At 47.3% G+C, this 19376-nt stretch overlaps 1 protein-coding gene and 1 long non-coding RNA gene across 4 annotated transcripts in view; one reads left to right on the plus strand and one right to left on the minus strand.

The window, feature by feature from the left end:
- Positions 1–10412, plus strand: part of IGDCC3 (immunoglobulin superfamily DCC subclass member 3) — a 96853-nt gene extending 86441 nt beyond the window's left edge. Inside the window, exons 8-14 of one of the 2 annotated variants that reach the window (XM_057372322.1) lie at positions 773–1020; positions 1553–1717; positions 6412–6600; positions 6856–6960; positions 7944–8082; positions 8301–8505; positions 8592–10412. In XM_057372322.1, the coding sequence (XP_057228305.1) occupies positions 773–1020; positions 1553–1717; positions 6412–6600; positions 6856–6960; positions 7944–8082; positions 8301–8505; positions 8592–8756 (1216 nt within the window). In that variant the 3' untranslated portion in view covers positions 8757–10412. Of the gene's footprint in view, positions 1–772; positions 1021–1552; positions 1718–6411; positions 6601–6855; positions 6961–7943; positions 8083–8300 lie in introns of both variants that reach the window. The other variant, XM_057372321.1, reaches the window with a different exon arrangement.
- LOC130577155 (uncharacterized) overlaps positions 4480–19376 on the minus strand; it is a 34707-nt gene continuing 19810 nt past the window's right edge. Inside the window, exons 3-4 of one of the 2 annotated variants that reach the window (XR_008965736.1) lie at positions 10850–10981; positions 4480–4918 (exon numbers count right to left, since the gene is read on the minus strand). This is a non-coding gene — a long non-coding RNA (uncharacterized LOC130577155). Of the gene's footprint in view, positions 4919–10411; positions 10982–19376 lie in introns of those variants that run through there. The other variant, XR_008965735.1, reaches the window with a different exon arrangement.

Raw genomic sequence — 19376 nt, forward strand, 5'->3', positions numbered from 1 at the left:
CAGTGCCTGTCTTCTATTAGATGGTGAAAACAGCATCTAAGCCTGATGTGGAAACCCCCAAGAGCAGGCTGGAAGAACTGTTCTGGTTGTTTCCCTGGGAGGCAGCAAGCTTTGATGTACCAGCATCAAAAATACACTCAGGACTTTCAGACAAAACCTGTGACGTGCTCATAAACTTTGGCTTGTGACTTGCTCATAAACTTTGGCTTTTGGCTCATAGTGATGGTGTTTCTGGAAGTGCAGAAGCAGGAGCTGAGGCTGTAAGCCTGCTGGATAAATCAGCTAATCCCASAGTTACCCTAAGACAGCTCTAATGTGCTATAATGCAATTAGAGCATCACCAGAGGGCTTTCTGGCTGCTTTTGATTAGACTTGGCTTGGAAACTGTGTGCGGTGCCTGGATGGGTCTCACTGGTGTGTACTGGAGCTGAGCCAGTTAAAACTGTTTTGGGTGTGTGGATGCACTTGTCATTGAGCTGGCTCTGTGGTGTGGCTGGGATCTTCCTGCAYCCACACCTTTAGGTCCTGCTGGTCCCTGTCCCACCCTGTGCATCTTGAACCACAGTGTCTGTAGGCTGAGACAGATAATCTGCCCAGTCACAGCTTCCAGGACTGGGCAGACTGCTGGACTTGTCGTTCCCCAAAAGCATGAGCCCATGGCTTCCTGGAAGTTTTCTATGGAAATAAAGGCCGTGAGATGCCCTGCAATGGGAGCCAGCATGGGGACCATGGCACTCAGTGTGATCATTGTCCCTCTCGTGTCCCCACACAGCACTCTCTCCATCTACGGGATCAACCAGGCGGATGAAGCCATCTACCAGTGCCTGGCCGAGAACAGCGCGGGCTCCACGCAGGCCAGCGCCCGCCTCACCGTGCTGTGGGCAGATGGGCTGCCCAGCCCTCCTCAGGGCGTGAGGGCAGAGACTGTCTCTGCAACCACCATCCAGGTGTCCTGGGAAAAGCCCCTGCAGAACACCAAGGAGATCATTGGCTACGTCCTGCACATCAGGAAAGCCGCAGGTATGGTGCTACACCCACTGCCCAGAGCACCCTCGGCCTTCCTGTAGTTCATCAACACGGCCCACGAGGTAAAACCAGGTCTGCACTGCAGTGGTCTGTGCTGCCATCAGGGTTCTCCATACCTCCCAGCTTCTGAAGGGCAGAGATGAGCCTGTGAATACACTGTAAATACCTGCAAATACTAAATATACCACTGTGAGTACCAAAAGGGTGGGGTGGGTGAAGCTGCATAATCAAATCTTGCTGCCCACACAGAGCTCTGGCAAAGCACACAGAAATCACAGAGAATGGTTTGGGTTGGAAGGGGTCTCAAGGATCATCCAGTTGCAACCCCTGCCACAGGCAGGAATACCTTCCACTAGACCAGGTTGCTCAAAGCCTGTCCAACCTGGCCTTGAAATGTAAGCAGAAATGTGTGTGAGCAAGTACATATCCACCCCAGGGACCAAATTACTGCTTGCAACATCTATTTATTCTCTTTACATCTTGCAAAGCATAACGCTGCTCTGTTCTGTCTCCCTTTGCATTTCAGATCCYGTAGAGATGGAGTACCAGGAGGCTGTTAGCAAGAGCACCTTCCAGCAGCTGGTGACTGATCTGGAGCCCTCGACCAGCTACAGCTTTTATATAAAGGCTTAYACCTCCCGGGGTGCCAGCAAAGCCTCAGAAGTGACGGTGGTGAGCACGCTGGGGGAAGGTAAGGAWTGCTTTGTGCAGGGCCCCTCAGATGCTGACGCCCACTGTGTGTAGCACAATCACCCCGRCACCGCCCCGCAGCGCTGTGGCACCGTAGCCTGTGGGGTTGATGCTCCTTGTTCCTGCTGCTCCTCATACTCTGGGATATTGTGTAAAACTCACTTGTATCGTTGCAGGGGGGTTGACTGATTAAACGCAGCATCGCCTCTCCCAGCTGATGTTGTAGCAGGGGGTGAGTGCAAACCTGCCKGGTCTCGTGCATTGCAGCTGCTCTGGGCTGTTCCTAAACTCCTTGCTAAATGCAGACTTCCTGCTCAAGCAGCATCTCAGCATCTTCCAGCAGCTCTGGTACTCACAGCTCGTACTTGATAGGTGCCACACTTTCTAAGATTTTATTATTTTCTGCTCTATCCTGGCCAAATCACACTAGAGCTGAGCTGTCCTGACCCACAAATCCCCGCCTTGGAGCAGCTTTCTGTTTCACTGAGAAGTCAGGGTGATCTCCAAGGCTTATTTTTCTTGACTAGGCCACTAGTTAGCTTCCCCAGTAAGAAAGTGGGTGCTTTAATCCAGGACCCTTGTACACAAACATGAGGCAGAAACCACAGTGTGATCTGTCAGTCAGAATTGGAAGAATGTTTTCCCAGAGAATCATCTGTCTCCAAATTCTGGCTTGTCTCAGATATGGAGACCAATTTCGTAGGAATCATTCTCATGAACATTCAATAATTATGAATTTCCAGTGGAAAGGGCCTTGGATGTGAGGATRTTATTTAGGATCAAATGAAAAAGTGTGTTCACTTGCAGGTGGGGAATCCARTTCTCATTCTGTTCGCAGCCCTTGCAGTTTTTTATTACAGAATTTAAGCAAAAACACCAGTAAATCCTCGCCCTGCTGGATTTTTGCCCTGCCRGTTTATTTTCCTTGGTACTCTGCAGGGAATCAGTCACCCTTGGAGTTTGTTTTTCCTTCCAATTTAGAGACAGAAGGATGGGCTAAGGCAAAGCTTGAAACTCCCTGACCCGATACTCCGAGTTCAGCCCCAGGGGCTACAAGCCAGCCATGCTCCATAGAGCTTGGTGACTCTGCAGAAGTCCAGGTCAAGTGAGAGAGGACTTTTTGTCATTATTACCTTCAATCATGACAGGAATAGTTAGATATCTGSTAATGGGATCATAAATTTCCTCTCTCTGAAGTTTTAAGGCATCACTGTCCTGCTCTGCTATCCTTTAAAAAAGGTTTGTGCTGTGTAACAAAGCTTCAGGAATTAGCTCCCTGTCCAGGATGGACAAGCTGGCTTGCTTCAGGTCACTCAATGCAGCCTGCATTTGCCTTGTAGGAAGGTAAAAAGATGCTTAAAAGCCCCAGTTTTGGCTTCATTTGTTTGCTTYGCTTCACTCAGGTGTCTGTTGGCTTCTGCTCACAGAAGAGAGAGCCAGGAGAGAGAGAGCCAGGGCCCTGGTGGCCAAATTTTGCCACCAAATTCAGGTTTCACTTCAGATTTGCTTCTTCTCATGGCCAAGCTGTTTCACCCTGTGTCCTCCTGATATGCACAGGCGAGCTGTGGCCCCCCAGAGCTCGTGGAGCCCCTGAATCTGTGCTAACAGCCTCAGAAAATGATGGATTTTCCAAGATGCCATATCTGGCAGATAGGGATGTCTCGGGAGAGCCAGGGCAGTAGAGATGCTGCCAGCTGGAGACTGGTCTGAGTGACAGTGTTCTACTGGAATTGTCTCGAGCAGGAATATGAAATATTCCTCAGAAAGCTGAGGAGTGGGGTTGCTTTTGGCTCGGGGCCATCAGCTTTTCAGGGCTGGCAATACGCTGAGAGCGCGCTTGGCTGAAGCCTCTGAAGCTTTCTAGAGATGCAGTGCTCCTTCCTTTGTGCCMGTACTGATTTTGGATGGAAAGTAGAAGGGAAGATGCCGTAGAGAAGGGACCCAAGTGAACCTTGTCCTCCTCCATAAACCTCACTCAGTAGGAAGGCCCTCCTGCCTCCTTCCTGTCGTTCTCCTTTACGCCGTTTCACAAATGCCATGGTATTTTAAATCTCAAACGCTCTCTGCTTCATTAAGCAGCACACACTCCTTGTTCTTGTCTTTTAATGCTTTTTAGGGTTTTCTCCAGGACTTTTTGACATTTCGCTAGGATGAAGACTGTTCCTTTAGTCATCTTCGGCTAAAGACGCCTTCAAGAAGAAAGTTGAAATGACCTGGGGAAAATTCCAAACAGCACGGAAGAGGAAAACAAGTATCCCAGCCCTTAGCATGAGGGAGATGCCTCACTTATAGTAGCTCCATATTATGTCTTATATATACTTCTGTGAAGCACCTATCTGCTGGTGTGTGTACATATATTTACACACACAGAGATATATTCCATTGTATACACTTACTTGTGTAATCACATTATAAACAGCACGTGCATTCTGCGAGTGCATATACCTATAATCAGTATTATACATATATATATATACTCAAAGTTTGAATAAATACTATATATTCCATACTTTGAAGGAGAGATATTCTTGTGGTTTTTATCAAATGTAAGGCTCTGCAACCATAAAATAAARCCAACTCTTCACAAATCAGGATGGCCCACATCAGTGTTTCTTTGTCCATGGGATAATGTGATCATTTCCCTTTCTGTGGTGTTTTCTCCGTGGTTGGAAAAGTGATGCTTTAAGCAAGGGTCCAACTTCTCAGAGCGGGGATTTTGCCCTCGAGGGAACTGGGAGAATGAGGAAAAAAAAAAAAAAGGAGTATTTAATTGGATTGCAAAAATACACAGCCTTGGGAGGAATGGCACATTCTGACATAAATAGAATTTACTCTRTGTTTTGAACCCAGGAATTATTAAGGTCAGCCTTCCCAGCAATGAAATGCACATCAGAATAAATCCTAGCAAGGAGTACTTCAGCCCATTTTTTTCCCATTGGCAGCACTCAGGCAGGATGAGATCTCATTAACTTGACCCAGGACACTGGATCTTTCCTTCCAAATCCACGTGGAGATGCTCAGCAGTCAGCAGGGTCTTGTTCATCTCCATGGGCTTGTTCAGAGGCCATCAGGCAAAGCTGCTGCAGCTGAAGGAAGGCATCACTTTGGGAAGAGAYAGGATTGCCCAGACCCTCCTGCTCAGCTGGAGAGACATCCATCCTTCCTCTTAATCTCCTTGTGGGAAACCTTGAGTTCTCAGTACCTGGGAAAAGATAAACGGTTGTGCTGTGCAGTTTTACTTTTATTGTTAAATTGAGGAAMTGCCCTTTTTAGCTCTCATCAGTCTTAGACTGACATGGCCACGTCTCATCTCCTTTTCCCCATTGCTCGCTAATGTTGTGCTGAACTCTACCAAAGGCTGGGTTTGCACTGCTCATCCTTCGTGACCCTTTAGGGAAAAACAAGCCAGGAAGAACCTTTGGTCCAGTGCAAGCCCAGCAATCCTTATATTTGGAACTGCCGAGCCCATGGGATTGGAAAGRTAGCTTGACCTCAAAACCTGGAGGCTGCTGGAGCAGCAGGGCTGTTGTTCTGGTGGATGATTTTGTTGTGGGGTGTAGCTGAGCTTGGTGCCTGGTGCCCAGAAACTCTTCTCCCTCCTGGTGCCAGTGCTGGAGCAGAGCATGCAGGATCTAGTGCTTTGCACCTTCTGGATGGTGCCAAAGGCTGGGGACTGATGGGAGAGTTTAGCTTGGGGGTGTTTTGTGGAAATGAGGAGAAAAAAATCAGTGAAATGTCCTGCTGAGACACATCTGGTATTGGTCTGGCCAGTGTAGGAGAAAGGGAGGGAGGGGGAAACATGGATTTGTGTGCCCCAGTGCTGCCCAGGGCACAGGGCTGGGCTTGATGCAGAGTCAGCTTTGGAAAACCCAGGTATCACAAGAAAATTGGCTTTGGTTTGCAGATCTTTGCCTCTGAGGGCAGACTGATGGGGCCAGGCAGCTTTTTGGGGACCTGGAGAGGGAATGGTCTGGCTCCCTCTGCAGTACACCCCAAGAATAAGGGCAGGGTTTTGGGGCATTGACTGGAGCAAAAAAAAAGGTGTCCTGGTGGACTTTGAACCAGCAGCAGAGACATCTTCCCAGCTAAYCCCCTGTGCGCCCCTAAGGCCAGGTAAGTGCCTGCTTCCCAAAACAAGCCAGCTCCAGCTGTGCAGGGATCTCAGGCTGCTCTGCTGTCTAGGGCCATTGATGAAGATGCCCTGGCTCAGCACATCACAAACCTCTCTCCTAAAGCTGATGGGGAGTGCAAGCCCCCTGCAAGCCAGTGCAGGTACCTAGCACACTTTAAGACGGATGTCTCCAGCTCCAGCTCTTCTGGTTCCTTCCTCCCAGGGGGATTAATCACTCTGAAAGGTCTGTGCCTCAGGGTGAGGGCAAAAAATTGGAATTTGAGAATGTATTGCCAAAGTCACTGCATTCCTGCCCTGACCCGAGCAGGCTGAGCATCAAATTGCAACCAAAGTGTAAAAGTAGCCTCTGCTTGCTGATCTGAGCAGAGGGTACCCTTGGAAACTACTGCAGCTCCCTGAAGGAGTCGAAAGCTGCTAAACCAGATTCTGGTCTGCTCAGATTTTTCTGTCTCAGCTGGCACATTCTTTGGTGCAGTGACTGCAGGGAAAGGCTGCTGGGGAATTTCTCATCAGGCAGACTGAAAAAGCACATGCAACCCACTGTCTTTCTYTCTCTGTTTCAGTCCCAGCCATGCCATCCCTCTTTATTAAAGTCATTAACAGCACCACTGTGCAGGCGACGTGGGAGCCCTCCATCAAAYTGGGCCAGCACGAAGGCTTCAAGCTGTATTACCGCAAAGTCCACCTCTCCCAGTACACAGGTCCAGTGCTACTGGCCAGCAAYGTCACAGCCTACAATATTACCCACCTGGGTGAGTACAGTGACWCCTTGATCCTTGTCTCCTCCCCACCTGTTGTGAGTAGCAGGAGAGAGCTCGGATGTGTTGCCCAACCCCTAAATGGTGGAGCTCTCCTCCACATTTTGTGGGTGCTTTCCCTGCAACTGGTACTTGTTTGCCGCAACTTTGTGTGTATTTGTAAGATGTTCTTTTCCCAAATAAGCATCACTGGGTGAGATAAGGCTCCTGTWACACCTGAACTGTCCCTTTTGTGTGTCCCCTGGGCAGATGCATCRGTGGTGTACGAAGTCAAGCTCCTTGCCTACAACCAGCATGGGGATGGAAACTCCACTGTCCGCTTYGTGTCGCTGAGGGAAACTGTGGAGAGGACAGGTGAGATGGGGCATGGGCTCGGTGCTGGTTTGGGAAGCAGCTCTGCAGGAAGGTTGTGAGGCCAAACATGTCCTCATCTCACCTTTAGCCACTCATTTATTTTCAGCATCACAAATAAAGCTGAGGCAAAACTCTGCAGGGCTGGGAGCATCTGAATGGCTTTTTTACCAGTGAGGAGAGGACAAACCAAATGTTTTGCACATACTAGGTTTGTCTCCTAAGCTTGAGCCAGTGGTGAGGCCATGAACATGAACAATCCCCCATGCATAAGCTRTAAGCTGCCATCCTCAGGTGAGACATGGTGCACTGAGCATCTCTGCTCTCCTGGAGCTCTCCTGGATAGTTTGACCTTCACTGGTCCAAAGGGAGGACATGTGGCTTTGAAAAGTGAAATGGCTGCAGAGCATGAGCCCTGCATTATGTGGCAGCAAAGGAGAAACCTCTAGAGGGAATCTCTTAACTGATCACACCTTTCRTATTCATCTATGTGTAAAAAACATCCTGCTGCTCTTGGAAGGCTTTTAAGCCTCCAGTGGGAATATCTTCAAGAGRTAGTTATTACTCCTCTGTCTGTGCTGGAGTAAATACTAATTTCATTGGCATCTGTCTACTCCATCAGGTTTCAGCCTGCTCTGTTGTGGTGGCTGCCTCTTACCTCCCACCTCGGCATGGGGGATTACAAAAAGTAACTTCAGAGAGGGGTTTTTTTCATTAACTGTGTCTAATGACAGCAGCCAGGTAATGGGGCTGGCTCACTACAGACATTCYAGTCCTGTGCTTGCTATGTCTCCCTTCCTGGGTGCTGGGAGCAGGAGAGGTTCATAGGCAGGCAGTGATGCTCCTGCTTCCTACTTGGTTCTTCTCTTGCTGTACACAGCTCCCAGACAGCCCAAGGCTCTGACTGTAGCTCTGGGCTTCCCAAAAGCTGGAGGAACAATAGAAGAGTAGCACCACTGACCTCCCTGTTCTCTTTTTCCTGGCAGTGCTGAATCCTCCCTGTGACTGCATGAAGGATGAGCAGAACAATAAAACCTCCACGACCGGCATCATCATCGGGATCCACATTGGTGTCACGTGCATCATATTCTGCATCCTCTTCCTCATGTTTGGGTACCGAGGAAGGTAGGGATGCCCATGCCTCTGCTCGCAAGGGCTGGTGGTCCCTGGTACTGTCGGTGTCCCCACCCGAGTCTTGCACCCCTAGTGTAATGTTGGACTTTATAGGATGGATTGAAGGATGAAGGAATGCAACGCAGGGATAAGGCAGACACAGACTTGGGGGAAAGAATATAGAATGAACTATCTTTCTCACTCTCAGGCTCCATCTCTTTATTTTTCAGGCTGCTGATGTGCAAAAACGTGCAGGAGCAGCTGTCAACCCCGCAGATYCCCCGGAGCCAGCGGAGCGCCACAGGCCTCGTCCTGAACGGGGCCACTCGCAGGGACAGGGACGAGCGGGACTTGAATGGAAAGCAGCTGGATATGAACGAGCTGGAGAGGTTATTCCCAGCATCCCCRTCCCAGGAGCAGCAGAAGGGAATAACGGTAAGACCAGTGGGATGGAAGCACACCTGGCTGTGCATGGGTGWGCTGTCACTGTCACTGCATTGTCCCCTTCTCTCTCTCTCCAGTTGGCTCACAGCCCATCAACCCCCCACAACGAAACCCAGATCTCCACACTCCCTCTGGATGAGTTCAGCATCATCGAGGAGCAGCCAGACCCCCTCCCAAAAAACCCCCATGGCAGCAGTACTGCTGCTCCAGCTCCTGACCATGGTCCTGCCAATGAAGGATAAAACTGCCAAGACTCGAAGCCTCATGTAGGAGTTACCAGAAACCAAACCCACGGCTGGTGATATCTTTACGAGTTTTCAATCTCAGGTCAATTGAAGATTTCTACGGTCTGATTGTTATTTTTTTGTTTTGCTTTATTTTTATATATATATATAAATATATATATATGTATACAGCCCTTTGGAAACTCTGTGAAGTTTATCTTTCTGACCTCTCTCAAGCCTCTCGATGTGTTTATTCTGATGATGGCTCTCTGGAGACTGGTCATGATGGATTTTCCCTGCAGCTGCTACTTAACAGACTCCTTGGCAGAGTTTGGCAAATTCTCCAGTCCCTGACAGACTGGGAATACAGTGGAGCCCTCATCTCTTGGCATCCCRGACTTTTCCTGATCAGCAGCTTTAGGACTACTTTTTGGATCTATTTTTTATTTCCAGAAGACTGGATTTGGAAAAATCCTTCTAATTTGACTCCAAAAATTGAGGCCCAGGAAGGCTGTCTCTCCATGGATTTGATGATTTTGTACACTTTCACTATTTCTCAGGATACTTTTTTTGCTGATTGACTCTAAATAATACAAAAAAAAAAGAAAAAAAAAAAGAGTGTGTGTGTGTCAAAGGATGCCCGAGGGCTACTGAAAGACTTGGACAGACAACCCGAACTCAGAACCTACCTCAACCGGAATGAATGTCTTCTGGGAAGCAGAAATACCTGCGTCTTCCTTTGTGTTCAAACAAACAAGTAGCATAGCACTTGGTCAGTACAAGCATGGTCCTACCTCAGCAGTCACGCTCTGTACCCGCCACCTCGGTGGCTTCCTTGTTGTTGTTCCCATGTAAAGCACTTCCAAACCTTTGAAAGCAATGTTCTACCTCAAACGTGAGAGAAACTCGTGTGTGTGTGTGTGTGTGTGTGGGGGTGTGTGTGTGTGTGTGTCCTCTCCTCCCCCCAATTCCTGCCTCTCCCACCCAGCCCCGCACGAAGCGCGATGCTTCACGCGTGTTACGAGCTTTACTTTTGGGGGCTCCGGTGTGATTTTGTGTGGCAGAGATTCGTGTTGTGGTTTTTTACTTTAAAGGTTGTTGGGGCTGTCACAGACAAGCAGCGCGATGCTCTGCGACTCCCCAGCACCGCTGCCCTTCCAGGGCTGATTTGAGCACCGGTCCATCCTGGGTGGATGGGGATGGGGTGCTCAGATGCCAGTGCTGGGGCCAGGGCACCCTTCTGCCCCATCAGTGTGCTGCTCCCCAAGGCTGATCCCAACAGAATGATTTATGGCATGTGCCAGCATGAGCAGCACAACACAACCCTGGGAGGTGGGAATCTGGATGCCACCATTTTGTCCCAAAGYCCACCCTGCCATCAGGAGCATCCATGGGGAAACTCCCATAGAACACTTCCAGAACCCCTTGAGATGCTACTGAGCTGCTCCCAGCTCCTCCAGTGTCTTTCCAGCCATGGGAGAATGTCCCAAGGGTGAGTGGAGCCAAAAAGAGCTCAGTTCCCTGGGAGGGACAAAGCAAGGAGGATGCTGGGGGCTGCCAGAGCCACCCTTTCCCCATGCCCAGGGTGGGCAGAGGAGCTCCTGACACCAAAGAGAGGGTTTGTCCCCTCCAGAGATCAACCACCAACCTGCTGCTGTGGAGGTTGGGTTGTCCTGGCATGGTGCAGCCTTGCGAGTCAGTGTGTGACCAGCATCATCCGTGGGGTCAGATGGGGGCACACACGGGGGACAGGGACACCAGGTGCCAGCTGGTGCCAGAGGGCAGCCCTTTCCCTGCTGTGTGGGTTGGTTAAATCCGGGCAAATGTGAAGGTTTGATCTCTTTGTGTAGGTGGTGGTAAATCAAATGTTGTTGTATTTGCAAAGACAGTGAAAGGAATCAGGAAAGAAAATGAATTTAAGTTTAAAAAAAGTATTAATTGTATTTTTTTAAATGGTACCAGTGGGAGAGTYCCTTGTGTCAGAAACAACCCCCCATGACCTGCCCAGCTGGCAATGGGATGCAAGCAATGGCTGTGTAAACAGTATAAAATACAGGAGGATGTGCAAACGCCTCTTGCCTGAGATGAGTCCTGGTACTGGGCGGGGTTACCTGGGAGCAGGACTCTGTCCTTSCACATCACCTCATCCAGCTTGGCCCAGGAGGTGTAATGGCACCAACCTCAGKAGTAAGGAGCTGTTCAGGCTTGGTGTTCTTAGTCCTCTTCCACTAAAATGTGTCCTCCTGTTGAGGTCATGCARAACAGAAAAGATACAAAGGATTACATTTTGACATTAAACCCCCTTCAAACAGGCCCCTTCCCTACCCCACCAAAGAGGCTAAATGGGCCATCAGATGATCCCGGCTCACACCTACATGGTGGGATGCTCCTTCCTGTGATGCTGGACCTGATATAGCCTGGGAAGGGACTGTGGGGGGACAGTGTCGTGTGAGACTGATGGCACAGCCCACCCCATTGCAGGAGTCAGAAGATGCTGGGGCTAGGGGAGGGCAGGAGGGAGGAGKAGACACTAAACAGCTCGAGTTATAACCTCATATCAAACACAACCCAATCCTCTCCTGCCATCCCACTCCCACTCCAGCCCAGTTTTTCTTTTTATTATTTTTTTTCRTGTGTGTAACACCGCCGTTCACATTGAATAAGTACCGTTGCCAAAGTGAACACAGAACCTAGAGTAGTGTTCAGCTCAGACTTTCTGGAGCTGTGAACATGCTATTAATTTAATATCATATTATTGTGATATTGTAATAGTAAAAAGTATTTGTCACTACTTCCTTTTATTAAAGGGAAATGCTGTGCCATTTGACTAGTTGGAATACAATAGTATGTCAAGAGTAGAACTTTTTCTTTTGTTGTGTTTTTTTTTAATTATGCAGCAACATGGTGGCTTAAACCAATACAGATTCTGTGCTGGTTTGAGATGGTTGAAGATGGATGTAAATCTTTGAAGACTATTTTTTAGATGTTTAGCTTTTCCTCTTTTTTTGGGGTTTCTTTTCCAGTCTTGTCAATCTGTGACATTGGGACCTAATGCAGAYGGTTGTGGCAGCTCAGTCTCTGAAGGGGAGAGGCTGAAGTCTGGTGATCCATGAGGAGGACATGGTCTTCTCTGAATTATCCAAGTCCACCAAACTGGGCAAAAAACCCAGTCAAAATTACGTATTGGCTTTGTGCCTCTAGCTGCCTCTCAGCTGGAAAAGCAACATGTAACATCCCCTCTTGCTGTTTTCAGCGCCTGAGCTGGGCTGGAGGCAAAGCTGTGCCAACCAAAAACTTGAGAAACATAACCTGTCTGGCCCTTAATCTGAAATGAGAAGGAAAAAGAACAAAAAAAGAGCTTGTGTTTGGTTTCAGCATGGAGGACAGTCTGCCCTTCGTTCATCCAAACTGCTGCCCTGGTTTTGAGGGAAATGGATGAAATTTTATTCTGTGCTTGGGACACAGTTGTACTCAAGTAGACAAGTTGTATTTGGGTAGATACATTGTATTTGGGTGAATGTGGAACAGCAGGTCCCCATGTGTTGCAGATGTGGGACTGTGCCACAAGAAAGGGGTCCAGGCCTCATTTGGCATCCCCAGAGCAGAGATTGAGGCAGCCAGACAGTCCCAGGSTGGATCCCAGCGCCTTTCACATCAGCGCCCGCCTGCCAGCCAAGGGCAGCACTCCCTTCACTCTCCTTTGCACACCACAACATTTAAGGAACAGCCTGCCAGGTTTCTTATTCCTTTTCTTTCCCCCACTTTTTCCTGATGGGAGGAATCAGTTCTACCCAAAGATAAAACCAGTGGATAATGGGCAGGTATTGGATCTGGTGCAAACTGCTGGAAACTGCCCATGTTTGGGGTAGGAATCTCATCCTATAGTATTTTTCAAATAATTACACTAATTCAACCCATTGCCTTTTCTCAGCTGATCCAAAAACCCTCTTAGTTTCTGGCTGTGGTGAGATGAAATATCCAAAAGCTAATTTTTAATTTTTTTTTTTTTAATTTTTGGTAACCCATAATGGGCACAACCTATTCTTGGAGTTCTCAAGTTAACCAGAGACGGCTGTTTCCTCAGGGATAGTATCCACATTCTCTTTAGTTGAACAGGGAATAGTTTTATGCTGTGACAGGGTATTTTCACACTGTTGGATTCAGGTATTTATTTGTCTACCRTTATYTTTCTTCTTTGTTTTGTAAAGGTGCTGATATGTTTAAGTGCTGGACCARTTTGGGAATTTTAAAGCTTCCACCCAAAATTATACCAAGGGACTGTAGGTTTTAAGCTGGCAATAAAAGAGGAGAGAAGCTACAAAGTGTTGTTGCCTCTGGATAGAGAAGGGAAGGGTTTTGCTGCCTGCGGGGGTGTTCCTCTGGAATAACCATCCCATGGCATTTCAGGGGGRATCAGTGCAGTGTCCGAGCTCTCTCTGAGCTGAGTGACAGCACTTAAGTCACGGAAGATTGGTTAAAAAAAGGAAATTAAAAGCTTATGAAAACAAATGGGGGGAGCTACTCACTTCATCTGTGCAAACAGTGGGTGGAAATCTATCCCTCCCCGTGCGCACCGGAGCAGGCAGGTTACAGATCCCATCGAGCAACCTGACGCTGGCTCATTTATTTCCCTCACCCGCCAAATTAAAATAAGGGAAAGGAAAAGGAAGGTGCCTGGGCTGGATCTTCAGGCAGGGAGGGTGAAGCACCAGCACCCCCAGCCGAAAGTGCTGCTGGCATGGGGCCATGGCACTGAAACCCCCTGGAACACTGGGAATCAGGGAAATGGCTCCAGGTTTGCTGCAAGGGCAAAGTCTGGGCTTCAGCATCATGTAGGGAGAAGGGACGGGGCTGGTGTGAAACCCAGCAAGTCGGGGACAAGCCTGATTTCACGGGGCTTTGGATCAGGGTCTGACTTAAAAAGCAAAGAGGGATTTGTACTTTGATCCTATTTCCATCATTTAAACTTGCAATATCTATACATTTGTAAGTCATAATAAAACCAATGCTAAACCTTTGTCGCAGTCCTTTTTGGGAATCAATTGTTAAGAGTAATACTAAAAACCCAAATTGCAAAGCACTTTTCTACTGTTTATTTTCTAACTTTTCTTACTTTGAACTGTCTTGATATTGAAATCCCACTGATCCCACGATTGTTAGCYCTGTATTAAAAAAATAATAATAAAACCCAGGTTTTTTGTAGTTTGCTCTGTTTAGATTTTAGCCTGTGGCTACTTGTACAAGAAAAATAAAACTAGAATAAATGAGCCTGAGTGGGACTTTTCTTTTCACATGCAGGGCTGTGGTGTGAGGATCATGCAGGGTGAGTTGCGGCATCACCACTTCAAGTGGATGGCTCATGATTCTGGCTTCTCTCAAAGAGCAGCTTCCAAAATTCAGCATTTAAGGGCTGAGGGGTTTTTATTTTGATGCTTTGCACATAAAACTYCAGCCAAGCCATCAGCAGAGGCCTGCTGGAGCATGGGGGCTCTTTGGGATCTGGGTGAGAGGAGATGTCCAGGGTCACAGTGTGACACCAGTGCTTGGAAGTGCAAATCAATTTCCAATTAATCTTGGCTCTTGCTCAGCTATTGCTGCATCTGCTTTTCCTGCTGCCTCCAGAGCTAACGGAGCAGCGTCTGTGAGGGTRGTGAGGCCCTGGCACAGGCTGCTCAGAGAAGCTGTGGCYTCCCCACCCCTGGAAGTGTCCAGGGCCAGGTAGGATGGGGCTTGGAGCAGCCTGGTCAAGTGGAAGGTGTTGGAATGGAATGATTATGAAGGTCCCTTCCAATCCTAACTATCCTGGGATTCTAAGATGTATCCTTGCCCCAAAATGGGCTGTGAACCATGAGCCACCCTCCTGCCACTGTCCCATGTGCTGCTGCTGCTGCTGCTGCTGCCCTCAGTACCAAAGGACAAAGTAGAGGCTGCTGGGCATAAATGAGTGATATTAAGCCCAGCAGCACTTTCTAAAGGGGTTTCAATAAGCAGGTGAGTGAAAAGTCACTTCAAACAACTCCCCGAAGTTCTCAGAACAGCTAAATTGCAGCATGGATTGTCTAAATATATACTTCRTAATAAATACCAGCATAAAAACTGATTTTATTTCCCAGTGGCAAYGCAAGAGGTGAAAAAAAGATCAGAGTGGGCTCACTCGGGGGATTTTCATGTAAGTTCACTGAAATCTGGTACTTGAGATAGCAGCTGCAGAGTCAAGGTATTGTATAGAGCTTGTAGCTTTCATTAAAAAGGACTTTCCCTGCCTTCATGGCAATAAAAAAAGGTTTGACAATATTAATCTAAAGTCTTAGAAACTAAGGAAATAAAAAACTCCAAGCAATAAGTTTAAATTGCTTTGATTTTTGGCTGTTGGAAATACTAAGAGCCCTCAAAAAAACCCTACTTGAGTGCTCRAAACTCATCTTTAATAGAATGAATTTCTTTTAGACCATGCGCATTCAAATTTCTGCTGGAAACAAATCAACTCTTGAGCTACAGAAACACTAAAAAAACATTAAGTYGGGTATTTTCAGCTCCAAACACCGCGTTCCTGCCTAAGATATCTCTGGAGAAGATGTTACTGCTAATGTCCTAGTTATAACCCTGCCAACACAGGGAGAATTTATAATATCCCATAAAGCCCTAACTATCAGAAAGGTCATTTTGGCGTTAACACTGCTYGGGCATCACCACTTCATTTGCTGASACTTTTACAGAGCCACGCTTGATTCCAGTACGGCTGCTGTAAAACCTTTACAGCGACAGCCTCAGCCTCCAAAAATTGTCTTAAAAATCAAGAGCTGGAACATCTTTATCAGCAGGTGCAGGTGGCTCCAAAAGGCTTCGTTCTTTCTCAGTGTGGGGTCTCCCAAAACCCAGGGTGATCACCCCAACCCACTGCCCCAGGGGGGAATTTAATCCTCAAATCTCATCTCCAGCCCTGTTATTCCCAGCACCTTCACAGCCCACCAGAGCTCGCTGCCTTAGCTAAATTAAAAGTCTCCTAATTTCATACAAAATTACCAACCCCTCGCCTTGCCCAGAAAGCYATTTCCTTAGTGCTAAAATAGCTAAATTAGTCTTGCTCAGCCTCCTAAAGGACCTTGTCTTGTTTATTGAGCGATAAATATAAAGGTACAGTAACTAAATTCATCAGTCCCTAAACGCAGCCGTTGGGAATGGCCATTTCCACCATCCAATCTATGGCTGCATGAATATTTCAGAGTCCTTTTTCCCTTGGGTGCTCGCCTTATCTCTGGAGCCTGGATATTATTTTCTGCTTTTCAGCTTTTTGGATGTATTGGAGGAAATGTCATTATTTGGACCTGGGTGGATTACAGTTGACTTTCCTAAGCCAATTTATATTGGCAAGCTGCTGTTTTTAAAAACCCCTATAAATCACTCCCATGAATTTTAAKAATATAACGTGGTTTCAAACATGCTCCCTTAATACATGACACACTATTACAGCCGGCAATCGCTCCTCGGGTTGTGAACTCCATTTTACTGTCACCTTCGGCGAGCGCCGCGGGGGAACGAGAGATGCCTCGAGCACAATCATGGAAATACCCATTCCTGCCCCAAATTCCTCGTCATTGAGGTGATGGCGACTTAACAGTGAGACCTTAAAAGATGCTGGTGCAAAAAGTGTGGRGATTAGGACTGTTTGCAGATATTTYACTAAATAAAGATATAAGATGCACATCCAGAGTACAGCTCCAAGCTGGGATTCATGGCTCAACTGGTCCAGAAACTCTCTCATGCCAGGAGACAAGTCTACACCTCCTCATCACGGACTGACTTATTTTGATATCCTCTTCTTGTACAAATTATATTCATTTTCTTCCCATCCCCATTGCAACAACTCCATGGCGTCTGCCCATTCTCACGGGGTGTCTGTCTGTGGAGAGTGGTCTCCTGATCAGAAGAAAAAGGCCTAAGAGGGATAAGAAATAAAAGCAGGGCAAAGGGGAGGCCTTGGGAGATCTTTGTCAAGGAACCAGATCACAGAACGTCTGTGAATCACATGAAGGGGCTGATGATGGGGCTTGATGCCCCAATGATGGCATTGGTGATGTCCCCACTGGAGAGCTGCTTGTTCACATTGCCCRGTTTTAGCTGTACAGAACCAAAATAAAAGAATATTCCAACCCTGGAAGTGTTCAAGGGCAGGTTGGAGMAGCCTGCTYTAGTGAAAGGTGTCCCTGCCCATGGCAGGGGGCTGGAATGGGATGGTCTTAAAGGTCCCTTCCAACCCAMACCAGTCTGTGATTCTGTGAATATAAGAACGTCTGCAAGAAAGAGAATCATTAAGGGATGGACTAACTGCAGGCAGAGGAAAAAATAATCAGCCAGATTCTGCTTTTTGGCTTCCAAAAGCAATGAGGGCTCCCCAGCACAGGATGCAGCAGGATGGGAGTAAAGGGAGTGCAAGGACCACCTCAGACCTTGTCACTACCTGCTTGGCTGAAGCCGGCACCACTGAGACCCAGAGCAATCCCTGGTTTAATATTCTTGGGAGAAAAAAAAATAAAAATCCCATTTGTGCAGGCTTTTCAAAGGCTTTCRCTGTGATGATTTACCCTGAAATGTTGTCACGTTCATCATTAATCTATTTTTTCCCTTTTCTGTAACTTAACCTGCGACAAGCCGACATTGTAAGTGCTTGATTTTCCAAGAATAAATTACAGTTTCATAAATGGTATTTTGCTTCGCTGCTCAATTTGCAAGTGAAATGATGCCAATTGCTTTGTTCACAGGATTTTATCTAGCACGAACAATACCATCCTCAAGATTTATTTATTTTTTAACCCTCAAGTTATTTTTGAAGCCTATATAACAGGGATACATGGAAAAGTACACGACAGCCCATATGTTTTGGCATTATCGACTAACCATGAGCAGATACAAGGGCCCACATGCCTATAAAACATCGATCTAGGAATGAGATGTCACACACAGGGCGAGCCACTGCCCAAAGAGAAAATAATCCCTTAGWTCAAAAATATTTACAGTTGCCCCACGCTGGGTTTGAGTGCCCGGAGTGACTTTCTATATGTATGATTTATGATTTGGGGCTGGGAAATCAGCTCCCCCTAGCTTCTCCCAGGACCACCAAGTTGCCTCATTGGACCAGCATATCCCCAATGGGGTCTCCAAAACATGGGGTCCCTCAGCCTTGTTGAAAATATTACGGGTTTTACACCAAGGTAAATTTTTTTCTTATAAAATTATTAGAAATAGGAAAAGAAAAAACACCTATTTTTGCTTTTTATGAATATTTATGTTTTTTAAATGCAAAGGAATCCTCTCTGCTGGGGACACCAGGCTCTACCCAGGGATAGCCACCCTACACAGGTCGGGACATGTCACCRTTAAACCCAGTAAAGCCTTTCATCAAAGGAACACAAAGAGAGAAGTCCCTGCATGGGAAATGTTAATGTTACAAGATCTGGTTAACAGCCATGGCTTCTGCTAGGACTTTTTTAACTGGTGTTTTTAGGGGAGACCTTGGAAGAAATGGCCTCTTTGGGAAAAATTTTGGATGTCATTCCCATTTGGAATAAGACAAAAAGTGAATGGAAGTGATTGCATTAGGAATGGAAACCCAGTGTTTGAGGTGTTTGTGCTCACCACTACATTGGGATGAGTTTGTGAAGAGCCTGGAGCTTCATCTCCATCCTTTAACTGTGYCACCCCACCAGAGCAGGCTGGCTTCTGGTTTTCCTGCCATTGGTAAATTGTTTAACCAAAACCACAGAGCTCTGAAACAGCAGGTGACACRGGCAGTAGAGCCAAAGTTTGCATTTCCAACAGAGAAAGTGAAGCACAGAGAGAATATTTGTCTTCCCCTTCAGATATGAAAATGTGCTTGCCCTCACGTCTCCTCTGCTTCTCACTCCCTGGATGAGACTCCTGGAAAGGTTTTTGCTTTTCCCTTGCAAATTGATGTTTCAAGACAGTCCCAGACCTTCAGAGGCTTTGGATTTGGCACCGAACAAGGATAAATTTCTGATAACAAACCACATCACAAAACAGAATTGTCACTTTTTGACCAACCCCWAGAGGCAACATCGAAATCCCAGCGAAATGAAACATTCTCAGCCAGACAAAGGGTATCCCAGTGCCCCTGCTGAGGCCACCACTAGATTGTTACAACATGGAAAACCAGAACAAAATTGCATTGAAATGAAGTGAGGGGCTGCCCACTGCAGGTATTGTGCGGATGAGTCCCTCTATGGCTTCCCCACACACAGGGCTGCTGGCCATGAGCGCAGGGCTRAGAGGCTGGGCTGCTAATGGCTTTAAGCGGCGCTAATTGATCCGTGCAGTCACTGTAATTACGGAGCGGAATATGGTGGCAAAACACTGGCAGAGCATTAACTGCTGCGAGAGGAGAAAGCCAAATCACAGGTGAATCGATCCTCGGGCAGCCGGCATTGACAGCCTCGRCCCTCAGTGCCGAGGATTTTCCAATGCACTGAGGTTTTCTGCAGGAACATGCTGATTTCGGGAATATTTGATGGGAGAAAGGGTGGCTGTTAGCTCTTTTAATCTATTTCTTTGCATTTTGCCTTCAAGCCCAGGCTGAGCCACTGCACAGCTCCCTGGATTTTCCCCCGCTGTGCTGGGCAGCTC

This window comes from Malurus melanocephalus, unplaced genomic scaffold, assembly GCF_030028575.1.
Source record: "Malurus melanocephalus ecotype Western Australia unplaced genomic scaffold, MMel_1.1 scaffold_169, whole genome shotgun sequence".
Taxonomy (NCBI): domain Eukaryota; kingdom Metazoa; phylum Chordata; class Aves; order Passeriformes; family Maluridae; genus Malurus; species Malurus melanocephalus.